Source organism: Centruroides vittatus, unplaced genomic scaffold, assembly GCF_030686945.1.
Source record: "Centruroides vittatus isolate TY-2023 unplaced genomic scaffold, ASM3068694v2 contig_394, whole genome shotgun sequence".
NCBI classification, from domain to species: Eukaryota; Metazoa; Arthropoda; class Arachnida; order Scorpiones; family Buthidae; genus Centruroides; species Centruroides vittatus.
Genome location: NW_027122210.1, coordinates 78,033 through 98,019, shown reverse-complemented (window position 1 = coordinate 98,019; position 19,987 = coordinate 78,033). Strand labels below are relative to the sequence as shown.

Genomic DNA, 19,987 nt, shown 5'->3' with positions numbered 1-19,987 from the left:
TATGATAAATGCTTCAAGTAAGAAAAATGAACTTTTCTTACTGAAATAGAAATAATATCTAATGAGTAGAAAACAGTGGATCGCGTTGCTAAACTAAAAACACTTGTTTGTGTATTAACATTAGGAACTGCCGTGGCAGGCCGCAAATGATGCGATGCGAATATCACTGTCGGCTGGTTCTTGGTGCATAATAACGGCATCTGGGCCAACCCGACAGAAAGAACAGGCTCTGTTCACTGTTCAGAATTTGAAAACAAATAAAACGTCGCTGCCTGCACCTGTTGCATGGCATTTATAGAACTGCGCGATTGGAGTTGATGGTTCACAGACGAAAGCTGCGCTGAACACATAATCTGACGGCTTTGATGCACAAGTTGTAACGTTTCTCGATAGTAAAATAGATAGCCGAGAGGATTACTTGATGTGCTACTAAAGTAATCTGTATCTGAAAAACTATAGGCATAGCGTTATATCCAAGTGTTATATATAAGGTAAATACTTTACGTGTTTACTTTAATGTAGCATTTTTAATAAAATTAAAGTAAAACGAAGAAATCAGCCGAATTTAGGTTATATGTGAATTATTAAATTTGAATTAAAGAAATGGCAGAAGCAGAAGCTTCAAGTCAGGAGAAAAGTGTCGTCGTTTCTCCAGTTAATTACACAGAAGTTGATGAAGTAAGTCGGCAAAATGAAATTTATTTTAATCTAAACTATGAATTATTCTTTTGTGACATATCATTTTCGAATGAGTTCAAGATTTTATTTAATTTTGTATAAAACACCGAAACACGTAACTTCGCAACCGGAAAATTTTGAAGTGCGGCAAATTAATAATATTAACTAAGAATAGACTTGGCATATACCTAATTTTTAATTCTTTATCTGGAATATTCATTGCTGTAATTTTAAACAGTAACTGTTACGATGTTACACTTGCGAAAGAGGTGACTCAAGTGAATTCTTAACTAAAACTTAAGTAAAAATTTACGAGTTATCTACTGTTAAATGATTATAATGTATTATCTTTATGACAACGGGAATTACAATTGTTGCAATTAATTAGGTTTTTGACGAAAAATTTTATATACATAACAGGAAATTATCTCAAATTTTATTTGTTTTAAGTTTCCTTCGTGGCATATGAATATATCGATAGCCACCAGAATAGAACAGTAAAGTCACGATGAACGGTTTCAATTAATTGTACTCGAATCGAGTGCCCTCATAACGTTATAGTGGTGAATTGATATTAAATAGATTTTATATTGTTAATTTAACTTTGTATAAACTGTAATTTAGACTAGTTTAATGAGTGAAATTAATACAATATTTAATTATAGGCAATTTATGGGGTAAAGCAAAATAAAAATATGTTTAAGGAACTTGTAAATGGTAAACGATTTCGTATGTCTTATTTAATAAATAAAATAAGAAAAATTAGAAAATTCAGGAGAAACACGTTAATTGTATACGACAGTAATTTATTCTCATTAAATTATTGTCTTTTACACAAAGATAACCAAAAGCGTATGGCGATTTACTTTAGCCTGGAAAATATTAACATTAAATACATTTACACAGATAATTTTTATCATCATTTGACTGTTATTAAATTACGGTGTTGAATTATAATTCGGAAAAATAATATTTAATTGCCTATTCATTTTAGTGGAGAAATGTAATCAGTATGCGATGATGCTGAAGTGTGAAAATGTTCACATTGGACCAAAAATTGAAATTCATTCCGCAGAGTCGAAAGCAAGTTCCTTAAAGAAAGAAAGCGAAGAGAGAGATGGTAAGTGCTTCTCTTTACAATGAAAAGAATACTTGTAAATAATTTATCACTATAAACATTACTTAGGTACATAAAATGCTTTACACCATGGTTGTCACAACTTATGGATCAAATTAAACATTTACGTATACTCAGCGGGTCACAAAGGTACCTTATACAGTGGTACCTTGGTACTCGAACATAATCCGTTCCAGAAAGAGGTTCGAGTACCAATATGTTCGGACTCCAAATCATTTTTTCCCATTACAAATAATGTAAAATGGATTAATGCGTTCCAATCCCCAGTTGATTCGCTAGTAACATAACAGATTAGAGTATAAATGATATTTAGTTTTTAGGTAAGCAGTAAATAAAACATATATAACTCTCAATAAATAGTAAAAACATTAAAGAAGTCATTTTAACATACGAAAACTTACCTTTTTGATTGCGATATGATGGCGTAAGTGGATGGAGGTGTGAGGAGGAAGAGCGGGAGTTACTGCCGAGAAGGGGAATCCCCTTCTATAAAAACATCTGGTAATGGAACTTCGGGGGTTGCTTCCCTTTTCTGTCGCTTTTGGGCAGGTAAATCTTTAATTAAAAACTTATCCATTGTCTGTTGCTTCTGCCTTTTTTGCAGAATTTTACGGAAATGAGACAGGACATTTTCATTGAAAAGGTGTACAGCCCTATTGGCTACCATGGTATCAGGATGAGATTTTTCAACAAAAGCTTGCACATCCCCCCACTTAGCACAAATTTCTTTAATCACTGAACTTGGGATATCTTCCTTTCCTTCCTCCTCTCCCGAAGACATATCCTCAGCCAAAATCCTTTGTTGCTCATTTTGAAGGTGCTCCAACTCTTCTGTAGTAAGCTCGGTACTGTGGTCTTCCACGAGCTCTTCAATATCCTTATTGTCGACCTCCAAGCCTATGCTTTGTCCAATAAAAACAATGTCATCCACAATTTCTTCATTAAAGCCCTCAAAATCTCGTTCTGGTACACAGTCGGGCCATAGTTTCCTCCATGCTGAATTCATGGTACGGTATGTCACTTGATTCCATGCATTGTCAATAAGATGAACGCAATTAAGAATATGGAAATGATTTTTCCAAAATTCTTTCAAAGTTAACCGAGTGTCATTAGTGACTTCAAAACACTTCCGAAACAAGGATTTAGTGTACAATTTCTTGAAATTAGAAATGACCTGTTGATCCATTGGTTGTAGCAAAGCGGTTGTGTTAGGTGGCAGATATTTAACCCGAATAAAGTCGAATTCTTCGACTAAATCCTCCTCCAAGCCTGGAGGGTGAGCAGGAGCATTATCTAATAGGAGAAGGCATTTTATTGGCAAGTTCTTTTCTTGCAAATATTCTTTCACACTTGGTGCAAAAACTTCATGCACCCACTCAACAAAAAATTGCCGAGTCACCCAGGCCTTTGAATTAGCACGCCACATAACAGGCAATTTACTCTTCATAATATTGTTTTTTTTGAACACCCTTGGATTGTCGGAGTGATAAACCAACAATGGCTTAACCTTAAAATCTCCACTTGCGTTACCACACAGCAAAAGAGTAAGCCTATCTTTCATTGGCTTGTGCCCTGGTAGTGCTTTTTCTTCCTTTGTAATATAGGTTCTCTTCGGCATTTTCTTCCAAAATAGCCCAGTTTCGTCTGCATTGAACACCTGTTGAGGTGCATAACCTTCTTTCATTATAAGTTTACTAAACTCGGCGACAAATTTCTCAGACCCTTCCTTGTCTGAACTAGCTCCCTCTCCATGCCTTACTACGTTATGTATTCCACTTCGGTTCTTAAAATTTTCAAACCACCCTCTACTAGCCTTGAATACAAAAGCACTCGTACTTGTACCAGGGGTTTTCTTCACTAAATCGTCATAGATTTCTAGCGCCTTTTCACAAATAAATGTCTCACTAATGCTATCACCTCGTAACTGTTTCTCATTTATAAAAATAAGTAGCAACTTCTCCACTTCTTCAAGTATCCGAGGCCTTTGCTTTGTCAACGTAGTCACTCCTTTTGCAACATTAGCTCTTTTTATTGTTTCTTTATTAAGTTTAGTAAGAGATGGCGCCTAACGCCAAGCTCTAGTGCCAAATTGTCTTATTAATTATTTATTTATTATAGCCAACTCTAGCCCGATAATTCGGCTCTTGTGGATGTTTCTTTATTCTTTAAAATAGTCGATATCGTCGACTTAGCCATAGAATATTGGACAGCAAGATCCGAAACACGCACTCCATTTTCGTGTTTAGCAATGATTTCTTTTTTCAGTTCGATTGTTGTTCTCACTGTTTTTCTTTTCACTTGACCACTTTCACTTTTATACTTCTTGGGACCCATGTTTAAGGGATAATAAATCAAAAGAAAAGGAATCCAAAAAATATAGCACAGCGTAAGTTAAGTTAATGTGCATGCGAAACAATGACTGTCTCGTAACTGTCTGTCGTGTTAAGGTTAATCATATTCGTCATTGTAAAGCGCGCTTTAGTTAGGCGCTATCCGTTCTTTTTGTGTGTCCGACCGTCAAGGGACCGTTCGGGATCGAGTTTCATAATTTGAACCTTAATCTTGTCAGTTATATGTATACAAAAGGTAAATTGTTTACAAGCTAAATCTTTGTTCATTGTCTGACAAATGTACACTTTCGTTTTGTCAATTGTTCACGATAGGAGGCGTTTTTTGTGTAAGATCCAAGTTGGATGTATGTGAGTTAATAAATGTTCTCTTAATTTTGTATCACCCCTTTTTGATTCGTTCACGGTTATAAGAAATCACCACACGTCGACTTGGCGGGCTTTCCCGTTCGAGTACCAAAATTTTGTTCAGAAACAGGGGCATTTTTTTTCGAAATTTTTGGTCGAGTACCGATTTGTTCGGGGTCCGAAACGTTCGAGTACCGAGGCATGACTGTATAAACGTATGTTTTTAAAAAGTTCAAAATATGAATATCAAATTTTATTAACAAACATACATAATTACAAAAAATACTGTATTGTTGACAGTAAAAAAATTATAGTAAAAATAAAGCGTAGAGAACAGAATTCATTCTCAAAGTTGAGCCGGTCGACTTTGATAAAAACTTTGCCACTTTACGTGATATGAGACGAGAAAAGTAAAAATGTAATAAAATTTTGGGTCCATCATTTCGATTTTCCTTCGTACCCGCGCTCGAACTCAGTTCGAGCGGTTTACATAGCGTTACACAGAAACTGTGGTATTTTAGACCCTCGGGATAAAAAACTTGGGAAAAAAATTTTTTCTTTTCAGTTTCGGATGTTTTTTGTCCCCAAATTTTTTGATAAATTTTTTCCCGCGCGAAAAAATTTTATTGCGATTTTAATTAAGCCTTAATGATGCGCGATTAACGCTTAATTGTTTTTTATAGGATTTCTTTAAGGAACTTTATTCATCCTTCTAAAGTTCTAGCGCACCGATTTTACTTCGGTAAAGTTATTTAAAGCTATTTTCTGATGTAAAAAACAACATCCAATAGTTTTTTAATTTTTTTAATTAATAGATTTTTTATAATCACGTTTAATTAAGTCAGGGAGATCAAAAATTTCAATTAAAATCGTAATTTTAAAAAAATATTTAGAAATATACCATCATCTAGTATTCTCCCTACTTTTTACCCTTCTCCTCCCGAGAGTTTCATGAGAATGTCCCGCGAAAGACGACACCAGCTGTTCTCAAGGTCATCCAGCTGTGTAAACAATGACTCATTGGTGTCAAGTTTCACGCTAAGGCGCTAAAAAGGAAATTGTACTTTGAAGCTTTTTCTTCAAAATTAACACATTTCTTTCGGTTTTTTTTGGTTTTGATTATTTTTAATTATAATTTAATTATTAATTATGATTTTTTTAAAAATTATCGCGGAGAAGAAGCGGTTAATATGCAAGAAAGCACGAGAAAACACAATTATTATTTTTTTCAATTTTTTAAATGATAGCAGCAAGTAATCATCGTTGATCGTCCCCGAAACTATATTAATGACTTTGTAGAGCTTGGATTCAATTCTAGTTTTACGTAAATACACCTATTTGATCGCATTGAAAGTAATAATATTATGACACATTCAACACATCTTCGAAAATATTGTCGTGGGATTTGATAAATTTACGATTATAACAATACTGCAAAGAAACCGAAGTGATTGAATTTTCCAGTAAACATGTCATATATTTTATATAATATATACAAATTAAAGCCCACTATTCATTCCAAATGAATAATGGCATACGATATTATATTTTCTTGCTATTTATTGTGTCAGAATCTCTATTCTGCTCCGATCTATGTTCACGGAAACTAATACAGCACCAGAAAGGGCAACTTTTAAGTAATAGTTTTAGCTTTCCAGCATTCACTTTACTTAGGTATTCTTGACCGTGCGTGAAGAACTGGCTCTCAAATTGCTGTATTTATCGTTTATGCCGAATGGAAATACACTTTGTGTACTTTTCGGAAATTGTCTAGTTAGTTCGAGTGTTTTTTTCATATGTTACATGTGTTTACTATTCGATGATATCAAACAATGCTTGAGTTTTGCAACTCATTTAATTTGCATATTTATTTTATTTTACTCTACACTAATAAATAGCACATTACAATAATACAATTTAAAAGAATCAGTTTCTGTCTCAATGATTATTCAAAGTGTAATACCTTTTTGTACATTTACAGCTGACAGACAAACAACTTCGAGCGATCGTTACTTTTTCATACGTATTTGTAAAGTGCATTACGTCAGAAAATCAAACGTTGTGTTTTTAAAGTGTTCGGTAATTTCTTATAATAGTACGAACATATTTTCTCACTTGACATTCAGTATTACGCGAGTTGACCTGCCTAAAAACTACGTTTCTTCATTTAGTGACGTTACATTATTACTTCGAATTTAAGCCGCAGTTTTTATTCCAATTTTTAAGATCTAAAATTAAGTTCAGGATTAAATTCAAAGCGAAAAAATTAAAAAGAAATTTTCTAGTTCTAAAATCCTTCAGCGAGTGAATTTCGAAATAATACGGTGTTTGTTTATATATATATCAATGTTTTAAACATCTTTCAAATTTTTAAAACTTTATCTATCTATCTATATATATATATATAAACAGAGATAAAATTCCTATGCAATTTCTAATACTCAAATATGATAAACCTAAACAGAGATAAAATTCCTATGCAATTTCTAATACTCAAATATGATAAACCTAACATGATTTTCGATTAATTGCTATTATTATTATTTAATTACAGAAATATTCGACATTTGCTGCCAGGAGATAAAGGACAAATATGTGACTCGTTTTTCCTACATGAGATCTTTCTTATGGGAAGGTAAAAGGAACGATTTTCCACTAAAGGATTACTTTGTAGAATTGACAGTGGAAAAGACGGATTTATTTGGGAAGGAAAACGGAGACAATATAAGTTTGAACGAGATATTTTCTATTCAAAAAGATGGACATCAAACTATTTTAGTTACAGGACATCCCGGTTATGGCAAATCCACTCTGTGCAAGAAAATTGCGTACGATTGGGCATCCACGGATTATCTCCAACATTTTCATTTAACTTTTATTGTAATTCTACGAGAATTAGGCGATAAAAGTGTAAAGGATGCATTACTCGATGACATGCGTGAATACTCACCAACGGATAAAGATTGGAAACTACGAGACAGGAAGCAGAATATTTTGGTGATTTTGGATGGTTTCGATGAAATTGTAGATAAATCAAAAATTATAAAATTTATGAGAGAGGAATCTTTCGATATTTGTCGTCGAATGACGATTGTGGTTACGAGTCGACCTCAAGCAGCGGAAGAAATTAGAGAAGACGTAAGGATGAGGTTTTCGATACAAGGGTTTTCTTCTCAAAATCAAGAAAAATACATTCAAATAATGTTTAAAGAACAGAAAAGTAAAGCCAACGAACTCTGTTCTGCACTGACAAGAAGCAACTTTTACAGAGAAATATCAGAATGTCCTCTGATGCTGCATATGTTGTGTTGCCTACACGAGAATGCAGAAATGGTAAAACTTGAAACAATGGCTGATTTATACATCAAAATATTTACTCTTATAACTGAACGTTATGTGAGAAAAACCAATCAGGAAGGCAAGTTTAAAAGAGGAAAATATTTCGTGGGAGAAAGCTTGTTACTTGCATTGGTAAAGAAATCATCACTTTCTATCACATCAGAAAATTTAAAAACTTTATTTCCGAATGAAGATGAACGCAATTTTATCATTGGACTGGACATTCTTACTTTCGATAGCTTTTCTAGTTGCGATAATATCATTAGATACAGTTTTGTGCATCGCACATTTCGTGAATTTCTGTCCGCTTTATCGGTATATCGTATATATACATCGGTATATTCACTTGGATATCGTATTTTCGATATGGAATTATTGTTTTTACTTGGATTATATAAGGATGATTTTTTACCCAAACCGATTTTAAAATATGTGGAGAATTGTAGATACGATCCTGGATTTATGCTTCGCGCCCACAAAGAAATCAAACTGAAAAGAAATTGGGAACAATTTTGTTCTCATGCAAGATTTATATTTGATATTTGGTGGGATATTCGTTTAATTCGAGACCTATTGAAGTTATATGAATTCAAAGAATTATATGTATATTTTTCCGAGGACGATGACGGAAATTGGACAATTTGTGAAAGTGGATCGTTGAGCGATTGGGGTGTAGCGAAAAATTGTAAGATTTATTATATTCTCACACTTTACGAAGACTTTTCGAGTGATTTATACGATATAAGAGAACCTGTTTCGCGCATTATCGATTTCCTCGATGTAATGAACGGAAATACTGAAGACATTTATTTTATTGGCGTAACTGATTGTAATGGTTATGATTCTCTCTACAGATTCACCAATATAAATTACGATTTAAATTTCACTAACATCCGTGAATTATTGAGTATAAGTGACGACGAGCAATTGATCGGATTGCAATGTTTAACAAGCGAAACAATTGGATCGGAATCAATTAGTTGTGTTCTATCATTGTTGCAATATGAAACTTTAGGTGAACGCATCATACTTCGGCCTGACATTAGAGTTTAAATGTGTGATGATGTAGAAGACGTTAAAAATATTAAGTTTTCAAACGAAAAAATCGTCTAAACTCTACTTATAAAATTAAATCAGCGTGCAGTCACGAAACTGCAACCGATAAAATATATCAACTAAAATTTATTGTATATGCACAGCTAATTAATATTTGATCATTATAGATTACTGATAAATACAGTAATAAATCACTCGTATAGGCAATACGTATTTAACTTAAATTTTAGATTAAGGTTAAAATTCAAATTTAATATTTAAATTTTGAGGAGAATCTGTCAATGAAGTAAGAAAAATAATACCAATTAATGAATAGATATGATAATTTATTAATAAGAATATCACTTACCTATAAAAAAATATTAGTATCGATGATACAACACTGAGAGATGTTCCCAAACTGCATTAGCAATGAGACAAAATTAATAGCAGATAAATCACGCCGCCTAAACCAAAATATCAACAGATTTTTTCTGAAAAGAAAGCACTTTGAAAACGGTTCCTATAGAATTTTAAGAGAAAAAAACGCAACTTAAAATTTTTTCTGATAACAGTTTAAGACGCCCGCATTTAGCCAAAATATGCTAGCATCAACAGTTTTTTCCTCTACACCCAAATTACACAATTCTTTCGAGTAATTATTTAAAATAGTACGGTGAAATAAACCTAGCCTGTATAAAGAAAGACAAAATAATAAGAGAAACATCTTGATTATACAAGGAACTATCAAAAAAGTGTCATTTACATCCTTATACAAACAAATACATGCGCTACTATTTATTTTTCCATTTATGCCGTATAAAAAGTTATCAAAAATGTTAACGAGAAGGAGTGACCAGTCCATCGGATCTAAATTATTTCTTATAATATTAATGCCGTGATCGTTATAAGTTCCAATAAGATAACGTGATAAGATATATAGAAATCTTACCAAGTAGAAATTTCAGGCAAACCTTACTCAAACCATAGTCATCAAAGTTACAAATCTTAATAATACAATTTTCTATCTTACTAAATATAAGTTGTATAGGCACACTTTTTTTTAACTCTTTTCGCCCTGTGGGCACTAAGAAGGCCTCTTTTAGAAAACCCATTATGGGTTCGGCCAGGCCCACAATGGGGCGACCGGGTGGTGAGGGACGGGGCCCGACATATCCGAACGGACCACCCCCCGAAAAATTCCTGGGGATTATTCGACCCGTTCGGATTCGATCCCGGGTCCCCCAGAGCGGTAGGCTGCCACCTTGACCGCTCGGCCATCCGGCCTATATAGGCACACTTCACCACAATTAAATAACCTGGTGTACAACGAGGTAAAGAAAATATGTTTTTGATGAAATCAATTTGTATAAAATCACCATTAACGAAATGAAAACCCCAATTTTCTGAGGCATATAACAAAGAGGTAAAACTATACTTTTCAATAGACGTAAATAATCATTGAAATTACGTAATATGACAGATTTTTGTAACTGGATGATTTTATTTATCGATCATCGGGCATGAAGTTCCTTATTGATATTATGCATTCGAAATAAACCGTTTGACAAAAAAGTAACAAACAAATATATGTAGTTAGAAACAAGTTGAATTGAAGAAACCTTGAACTACCAGCTATCTGTCTTCGCATTCTTACCATCTCTTCGAAAAACCACAAGCTTAGACTTATTCAAATTCAGTTTTAAACCATTTTCATCTACATAAATTGTCAATTTATCAATAAATCTTTGAAGCCCAATCAGAGAATCAGATAAAATTACAATAACAACTGCGTAAGCAACTATTTTAATTTAGAAACCTTCTCTTTCTATACCATTACCGGTAGAGTTAATAATACCGAACAGAATGCCGAAGAGAATGCTAAACAAAATTGGGCTCAAAATACAACTTTGCTTAACACCAATCTTGGTAAACGTTAATGGCGAACAGACATCTCCATGTCTTACCATAAGCGAGGAGTGTTCGTACAAAGCAACGAATAAAGACAGGAACTTATAACTGAAATCATAACGTAATATCTTCGACCAGAACATATTCCTACAAACCCTATAAAAGACAGAAGATATATGAAACAAAAAGGCATCTGCCTACTTACGTTTTGTTAAAAAAGTTTTCGAATAACCGTGTATAACACAACGTTATCAGCGGCCGGATAGCCGAGCGGTCAAGGTTAGCAGCCTACCGCCCTGGGGGACCCGGGATCGAATCCGGACGGGTCGAGAAATCCCCAGGAATTTTTCGGGGTGTGGTCCGTCCGGATATGTCGGTCCCCGTCCCTCACCACCCGGCCGCCCCATTATGGGCCTGGCCGAACCCATAATGGGCTTGCTATAAGAGGCCCTCTTAGTGCCCACTAGGCGGAAAGAGTTACAAAAAACAAAAAACAAAAAAAAAACACAACGTTATCCAATGTAGAATAACTACCCCGGAATCCTGTCTGATTTTAATGCAATATATTTTAAACTTGTAACTATCGTGTCGATGTTCTATACAAAACAGTACAAAAGAGTTTCGAAAGAAAAGATGGCAATCCCACTATAATTACCAGGAACATCTCTCCTTCCACTCTTAAAAATCAGAATTAAGATACTTATGTTCCAAGACGATGGCATTTTCCCAGTATCAAAAATCTTTAAAAGTAAGATTTAAAAGATGGGATCTCAACGTCTGAATATTCCAAAATTCCGACGGGAATTTTGATACATTTGGAATCATTGCAAATTTTTGCAATGATTAAAATTCGAAATATCCACAAAGTAAGGATGAAACAAAACTTAATATTCTTGACATATTGGAAATAACTCTAAACACGCTTGTTATCTTTACTAAAAGAATTCTGAATTTTTTCATCATATAATTTTTTCGTAATGCAAACTCGCTTTACCAATCTTTGTAACATTACAACGATTGGTCTTTTTGAATGATTTCCAGGCTCTATTCCTAACACTAATTAATATCCTACAGTGTGTATCGATCGATGAAAGAGAATCCTTGTGTCATCTAATATTAAATTTATACTTACAAGCCAAATTAAAAAGACAATTGTTCAGATCTTCTATTGAATGAAAACTGTTCGAAACACATATTTCTTTCACAGCCAATATCAATTCATCTTTTGTAAATTCGTCCCAAAATATTTTATTAATTCTCTGTCTTTTTCTCCAACGTTTCATTGCCACAGGCCAGTCGTGAAATCAACGGGCGATGATCGGAATGCAAAAAGTGATCTGTCGTAAGAGAAACATGTTTGCAAATAAACGGAGAAACTATGACAAAATCAATAACAGAACAACCACAATTAGAGATAAAAAAATATTCACCCGCTTCATCACCTAAACATCTCCCGTTAACATTAATCATATTTAAATCTTCACATAAGTATAGCTGTTTCCTACCACAAGAATTAATGGCTAAGCCTTTCGAATTCCTCTGCTCAAGACAAAAAATACCAAAATGCCTCAGAAATGATATTGTACAATTCGATCCTTGTAGTCAAATCACCGGCAATCAATACATTCTTATTATTATCTAACATCAAACCAGTTAAGATATCAAAAATAAATTGCAAATCATTTTCCCTGAAATATACAAAACCATACCAGAAAATTAGTAAAACAGACTAGGATTTTTTAAAAAAACATTCTTTAAAATAATATTTTAAATTGCTTAAATCGAATTTAAAAATGTTCAAAACAATTTTTAATTCTATTGCTCCTTTAGGTATAATGATTGCCATGCATAAGATACTTGTCCTTCCTCTTTGAAATTAATGCAACTACCGCTCTTTACGGATTTAAATATTTCGAGAAATATTTCCAGTGTCCTTATGTGGTCGTCATGTTTAGCACGTCTTATGACGGAAGCTTGGACTTGTATGTCGTTGTCAGCGGCATACCTGGCAAGAGCAGTGTTGTGTTTTCCTTTAGTGATGTCATACTTGTGTTCAGCCAGCCTTACTTTGAGTGATCTTGAGTACATCGGCGGCGCCGATGTACTCAAGATCACGCTGGAATCTATTGTCTCTCAACGTTATTTTATAAACGCCCGGGACCCTACGCATGTCGGTGTTGTTCTTTCCGTTTCTAAGGATGTTATAAACCGTGGGGGCACGCATATAAGTTAACGTGTCACTTTTGTGACGAACAATCTCTTTATAGAAGTAATTAATTATTACGCCTTTGTGTCCTTTTTATCAAAATTTAAATTTAATTTGTATACTAGTACTTTTTATATATTAACAGGACTTATTATACTAGAAAATTTAAACTCTTTATATAAGGTTTGCAGGTTATATAAGGTTATAATCTAGCACTACGCGGTGCGTGTTGTGAGCGTTCTCAGTTATTCATGTGACGTTATTGGGCGTACGAGTATCGTTGTTGGAATAGGCCTTTGCTAAAACTATTCAAAAAATTTAAAAAAGAATAGCATCTTTTTCGTCCTTATTTGTCTTCTTAACTCACTCGAAGTCGGATTTTAAAGAGTAGCTTTTTACTCGGATTTTAATTTAAAGTTTTTAAAATAGGCCTTTGCTAATTTACGAATAAGGTGTTTTTTGTAACCATGCCTTTTGGCTATGTCTTCAAGACGTTTAAGCTCTTTTAACGTGTCCTCATAGTCGGTGCAGTGGGTAAACGCACGTTTGACTAAGGTACGAAAGACAGCAATTTTGTAGATATAAGGGTCGTATGAATGCGCTGGTATAAACAATGGAGGGTGAGATGGTTTATGATAAATATCGGTACAGATAACTCCGTTTATAACGCTAATATTGAGATCTAAAAAGTGCGCGTTACAATTGCTGGCTTGGTCTAATTTTATGGAAAGTCCATAAGGGTTGTTATTCATGTGTTCTATGAAACTTTCAATATTTAGTTTATCCTTCCATAATATGAAAATGTCATCGACGTACCTTTTGTATGTGATAATATTAGGAAGGAAAGAAGGTAGGACTGTTTTTTCTAATAACCTAATAATCATCTCACATAGATCTTCCGATAGGGGACTACCCATCGGTACACCCCCTTTTTGTAAGTATGTTTTGTAATCATCTTGAAAAAAAGAGGAATAGCATAACATATGAGCTAGTTCTATAATATGCTTGCGATGAGTAGGTGTATTTTTTATACTCAGTAAAAAATCTCTAAGTGCGCAGAAACATGGTTGTAAGTGTATTTATAAATAAATAACGACTAACCCGTTATTTATATTTATACGCCTTGCCGGGGTTGCGATGGCCGGTTGAGTGCCTTGGGAGGACGTGGGCACTTGATGTGTCCCTAGCCGGCATTGTAATGACCATCGATGGTCGTCGTGTTAGCTTATATATACTGGAGAAGGCGATCGGACTGGAGAAGGCGATCGGACTAAAGGGCCGGTAGCGTAACTGGTAACGTGTCTGCACGGATAGCAGAAGTTGCGGGTTCGCGTCCCGCTTCGGGCCAATTTCTTTTCCTCCAGTTCCAAATTATTAAAATTATTTATTTAATTTAATTATAATTATTAAGTTTAGTAAGAGATGGCGCCTAACGCCAAGCTCTAGTGCCAAATTGTCTTATTAATTATTTATTTATTATAGCCAACTCTAGCCCGATAATTCGGCTCTTGTGGATGTAAGTGTATTGATGGGTATAAGGAAATAAAATCTAACGTTGTTATACACATACTATGCGTCACTTGTAGATGCTGTAATTCATTAATAAGCTGCACAGGGCTACTAATTGAGAAGCTGTATGCTTTCAAATGGTCTTTGAGCAAGTCATGTATACTTTGTCCTAATAGCCTAGTAGGCGATTCAGCTTTATCGACAATAGGTCTTATGGTGTACCCAGGTTTGTGAATCTTTGCGAAGGCAAATAGTTTAGGAGTATCTGGAGTAGTCATAATAGCATAATGAAATTAACGACACGTCTGTGTAATTTGTCGACGTAATTATCTTGAATCTGCTCGCAGCAGGTATCTCTGATATACAGGTTTATAAGGGCTTTATACCTTTCTTTTTTTAACAAAACCATCGATCTACTTTTATCTGCCTTTAGCATGACTATATGATTGACGGACATCCATTTTTTGCTCTGCCGTAGAAGTTTCCATATGATTCCTTTTTGGCTTGTTTCAATGAATCCCGAGGAATATCTCCTATGTAGATCGAAAACGTTAGAGACTGTGTTTTTGAGATTGCGAACTGTTAATTATTTATCCTGGAATTGCATTTAAAGGTTCAACGAGTAATTATTGTAATTCATTCCAGGCTTGAAGAGTTTTATATCAATTTCTTGGTTTACGTAAATGCTTAGCAAGGCGTCGTATACATCTCCCGAATGAAATCTTAAAAGCTTTAAGGTCTCTATCCCACTCTTTCTTCTAGTGTCACTCAATGGTTTCAAAGTATATCTTGAACATGTTTTAAAAGTATTGCTTATCGAAAAGTAGATGCCGAAAAAATAAATATATTTTTTTGGGCCGTGTTGAAGAAATTAGCGGCTTCCAAGGATACTTTTGCCGTATAATTAAGATAAAAACTCAACTAATTTTAAGAAATTTTTATACTCAAACAACTTGTCGCTTGTACCTCGAAAAGCCAGACCACTTTTACCAAGCATTTTAGTAATTGCTACGATTCTTAGAAGCACCTCGTTCCGATGATTTGTTTCGGCATTAATAATTCTTTGAGAGACCGCATCTATTGTTTTACAACACTTTAACTTTAGGTTCATTTCCAGCAATAATTATTTGGCCCGAGTATGATTTTTTAAAATTTCATGCTCTTTTAAAATTTCGCCGAGGTGCTTAAACTTTCATAACCCTCCTTTGAAAGAGAACTAACTATACAGCCGAAAATGTTGCAACAGAAGCAGTAAACGTAGTTTTATGAAAGAGAGTACACTAGCCAGTCTCGTAAGACTTGCTTTCCATTGTGGCGATTGTTCGCCATGTTTGTCCCTTAACAGACAATGCCCTTTGTTTGTTGCTTTCTCTAACGGTCCATCGTCCGTTAGACCCGGAGGGGACAATTAACTCCGCAAGGGGGACAGGACGTATAAATAGCGACAAGGCCGATGGAACAGGATCTTTCTTTTTCGGAGCATCGGAGAAGCGAAGGTAGCACATCGACAGTCTCGCCCATGTACAGGATTGTATACGGTATTTATAATAGTCTCTATGTAATTATATGCGTGTCGGGAAAGAAGTAATTTTTGTCGCAAAAGCCTGTATTTTATTTGTAGTCCGGTTCAATCCAGATGTAAACTTTTTCTGTTGAAAGAAAAGGAAATAAATCTTACACCATCGCTTAAAATTCGTGTATAATAATTTACGTTAAAATGTCGACCTGTGTCATTGGAAGGAAATTTGTAATTATGCAGTGGTTTAAGTGGACCTTGTCTTACTAAAAAACTTTTTTCGGCGTTCCCTAAAATTCTTGGCCACAATGCTGCATCTGTACTCAACGCTTTCTGTGGGAGTCATGTTGGTGTCAAGTTTTTAATGCTTTCATCTTGTCATCTCTTTCAATTCAATGCACCAGATGAAAGCATTATAACATTAAAGCATTAGAGTCAGAGTGTCATCAGTTCCAATTGATTTAGAAACATCCAATTAATTTAAAAACATTTCACAAACAGTTCCAATTGATTCAGAAACATTAAAGCATTAGAGCAGTGGTTCCAAACCGGTGTTCCGCGGAACACTGGTGTTCCGTAAGCATCTCCCAAGTGTTCCGCAGATTTAGTAGCAAATCGGAAAGTGTACAATCGTATTCGAGCCGCCGAATATCAAAAAATTAAAATCATAAAATTTTCATAAACTTAAATATATATGTACGACTCGTACTTATGGAGTGTACTACTGTTTCGAATAAGATAAAGGCAATGATAAGAACTGAATGAAATATGTAAAAAACATCAGGCACAAGTTTCCCATTAAAGTTATTTAGGTATATTTTTTCCTGTCTTAGAATTGGCGTTAATAATATGAGTAGAGATTTTGAATTATAACTGCTCAATTCTAATAAAATAACTGATGACAAGCTTATGTATTTCATATTGACTTAAGTAAGTGTTCTGCTAAAGAAAATTGCTCACGAAAATGTTCCGCATCCTAGAAAAAATTGGGAATCACTGCATTAGAGTCAGAGTGTCCTCAGTTCCAATTGATTCAGAAACATTTCACAAACAGTTCCAATAGATTTAAAAACATTAAAGCATTAGAGTCAGAGTGTCATCAGTTCCAATTGATTTAGAAACTTCGTCCATTTGTTTGTCATCATCATCTTCTGACAATTTTGTATTTTCTTTTTTAACCGGACTTAATCTTGGATTCTCAAAGTCGTCATTTGTTTTAGTAGAACTCTGGATATAAATTTTTACGCGCCAGCTTGTTTTTGCCTTTCAGCTTCCTTTTCCAGTCTTCTTTTCTTGTACTGGTAACCAGACAGTTTTCTTTGACCTTTAGACATTCTCGAAGAGGCACGCACATAATTCAAATTAAACGATGTAAACTATAAAATAATATTTTAAAAAATAAAAATTTATCCTTGTTCTAAATAAGCTAAAACCGTAATTAACATAACTTCAAAATTACATTGTGTCAATGGACATAAAAAATATTTATGGCTTAGACATAATATTTTTCGTATCCTGTGAACGTAAAGAAAGTCTACTGTTTTTATTTATGTATTTTATAATAATAAATATTTCAGCAAACTATAAATAGTCACTAAAACAATTTTATAATTCTTGATTTTGAGATTTTATTCGGTTCAATTATTCAAATATGTTATTATAAAACTCTTTTTATGGAGGCAATGAACTTAATGAGAACAATAATTTTTTTTATTCTCAGCAACTACAACATTTGGTAATATACAATACGAAATTTAATTTTGAAGAACGTTTATAAAACAAGAAAATTTAATATTTTAAAATTATATGTAAATACACCACTTTGCTCCACCTATGGGGTAAGATGGGGATATTATTTTCATATAAAAAACGACAAATTAAAATGGTTAAACTGTCGTTTTCTTCAATATTGGCCCAAGAACAATGTGCCCATTTATGACAATGGCCATAGTTAACGCAACTCTCTATAGATACTGCTTATAACCCTCCACAATGGAGGCATTCTGTGTCATTTCTCTTTTGTTTCTTTTTAGGCGTACCCTTGGTGAAGGGGCCTGTTTGTCGTCTCTGTAGCAATAAAGTCTGCCTCCGAAAATACTTCTGGATTGATAGGCCATATTCATGGTCAACCTGGGGCTAGACGGGTACCCTATCTTGCCCGCAACGTACACTTTTCATACTGAATGTAAACACAGGTAAACTTCATTTCAAAACTAAACAATTACAGTCTTAAAGGTTACTTCGAATACCATAATATCTTCATTTAAAAGGTAACGTAAAAGTTTACAATGACACTTACTTTGTAGAAACTTTTAGCAGGCGTAAAATTAGATGAAGTATTGCTGAAACATAAAAAACGTGTCTTACTTCCAAACAAAGAGAGCGATTTGAACGTTCTCTCGCTTCATGATCCCTTTTGAGGTAGACATTTATTTCCCCAAATAACAGCTAGATAAAAACACATTAACCACAAATAAACAGACGTCCCCGTCTTACCCCATGACCCCATCTTGCACCACTTCTTTTACATACATTTAGAAATTAAGAAAACGCACTTAAGTAAATTTTATGAACTTCCACTTCTTATCACTACCGACGTTCTAGCAAGAATAATGCTATTGTTTATTGAAACCGGTCCTTTAGAGGTAAGTATAAGCGAGTCTATGCATGTTCAAACACAAGCTGAAGCAGCGCTCTGCTCGCGTGCTAATGCTATTCTGTTCAGACAAGTATCAATATATGCATGTCCAAACAAGTTCAAGCATCGTCCTTTACAAATTCTGCGTTAATTTTTCAATAATAGTGTAAATATTTTTAGCTTTTAGAAATAAACAATATAAATACAATACGCACTGTAGATTTTTACGGAATGAAAAAATCGATAAGTGTGCGGCGGTCGGCAACACTGCGACTGACCACCGTCCCCGACCAACGTGACGTCAGAGTCGAGGCTAACCACTTTTTGGGCTCGACGTGCTTCGGTTCGGACGTCCACCTCGTGTGCTCCGACCTGTGTCTCCACGACCGACGTTGTTATACTTTCTGTATATATAGTTATATTTAGTTGTAAATAAACACGTAATAACGGCATTTAGCCTCTTTCTTCAATCCGAGAATACACCGCTCAACGTCACGACGACCCTGTTCGTGGATGCGATCAGATTGACCGATCTGGCCAACTTCGACTATAGAGAGGTACCCATAACGGTCCCCTCACTGGTGACCCGAACGTGATCGACAACGTGGGAGCAACACCGAACTTTCCCAAGCCCGAAGCCCGAAGCCCGAAGCCCAGACGACATTTACGGAAATTCAGGTAGGCCTCTTTTTCCCTTCCACGCCGGTCAAGCAGCCGAACAAAGATGACGGAGCCCGAACCCACCGCAGAAGTGAACAGAGTGGCTCTCAAACTACCTCCATTTTGGGACAAGACCCCAGAGTTGTGGTTCGCCAATATAGAGGCCCAGTTCGCCATTTCGGGCATTACCAAAGACAGTACCAAGTACTACTCTGTCGTTTCGGCTCTCAACTCCGACATTTTGAACTACGTAAGCGACATCGTCCTCAACCCACCGGCCGAAAACCGTTATAATACTCTTAAGTCCAGACTGCTCGCCGATTTTTCAGACTCGGAACAAAGGCGAATCAAAGCGCTACTCTCCGATATCGCGTTGGGAGATGAAAAACCTTCACATTTACTAAGAAAAATGAGGCAGTTAGCCAACAATAAATTAGGGGAAGATTTTCTTAAAACCTTATGGCTACAACGACTGCCGCAACAGACCCAGGCGATCCTGGCAGCCTCCGACGACGGATTAGAAAACTTGGCCACCATGGCCGACAAAATAGGCGAAGTAACGCACGCGAACGTAAACGAAGTCCAAAAAGTCCCCGATAACACTCAAATTCAGCTAAGCGAGCTTCAGATGCAAATAGAATCCCTGAGTCAGAGAATCGAA

At 35.0% G+C, this 19,987-nt stretch overlaps 1 protein-coding gene across 1 annotated transcript; it reads left to right on the top strand.

Annotated features, from left to right (window-relative positions):
• The first annotated feature begins 1,695 nt into the window (after positions 1-1,695).
• On the top strand, positions 1,696-8,904 carry LOC136976133 (NLR family CARD domain-containing protein 4-like). Its single transcript, XM_067271345.1, has 2 exons — positions 1,696-1,798; positions 7,067-8,904. Exons 1-2 carry the CDS (start codon positions 1,696-1,698, stop codon positions 8,902-8,904), a joined length of 1,941 nt encoding a protein of 646 aa, XP_067127446.1.
• The last annotated feature ends 11,083 nt before the right edge of the window (positions 8,905-19,987 follow it).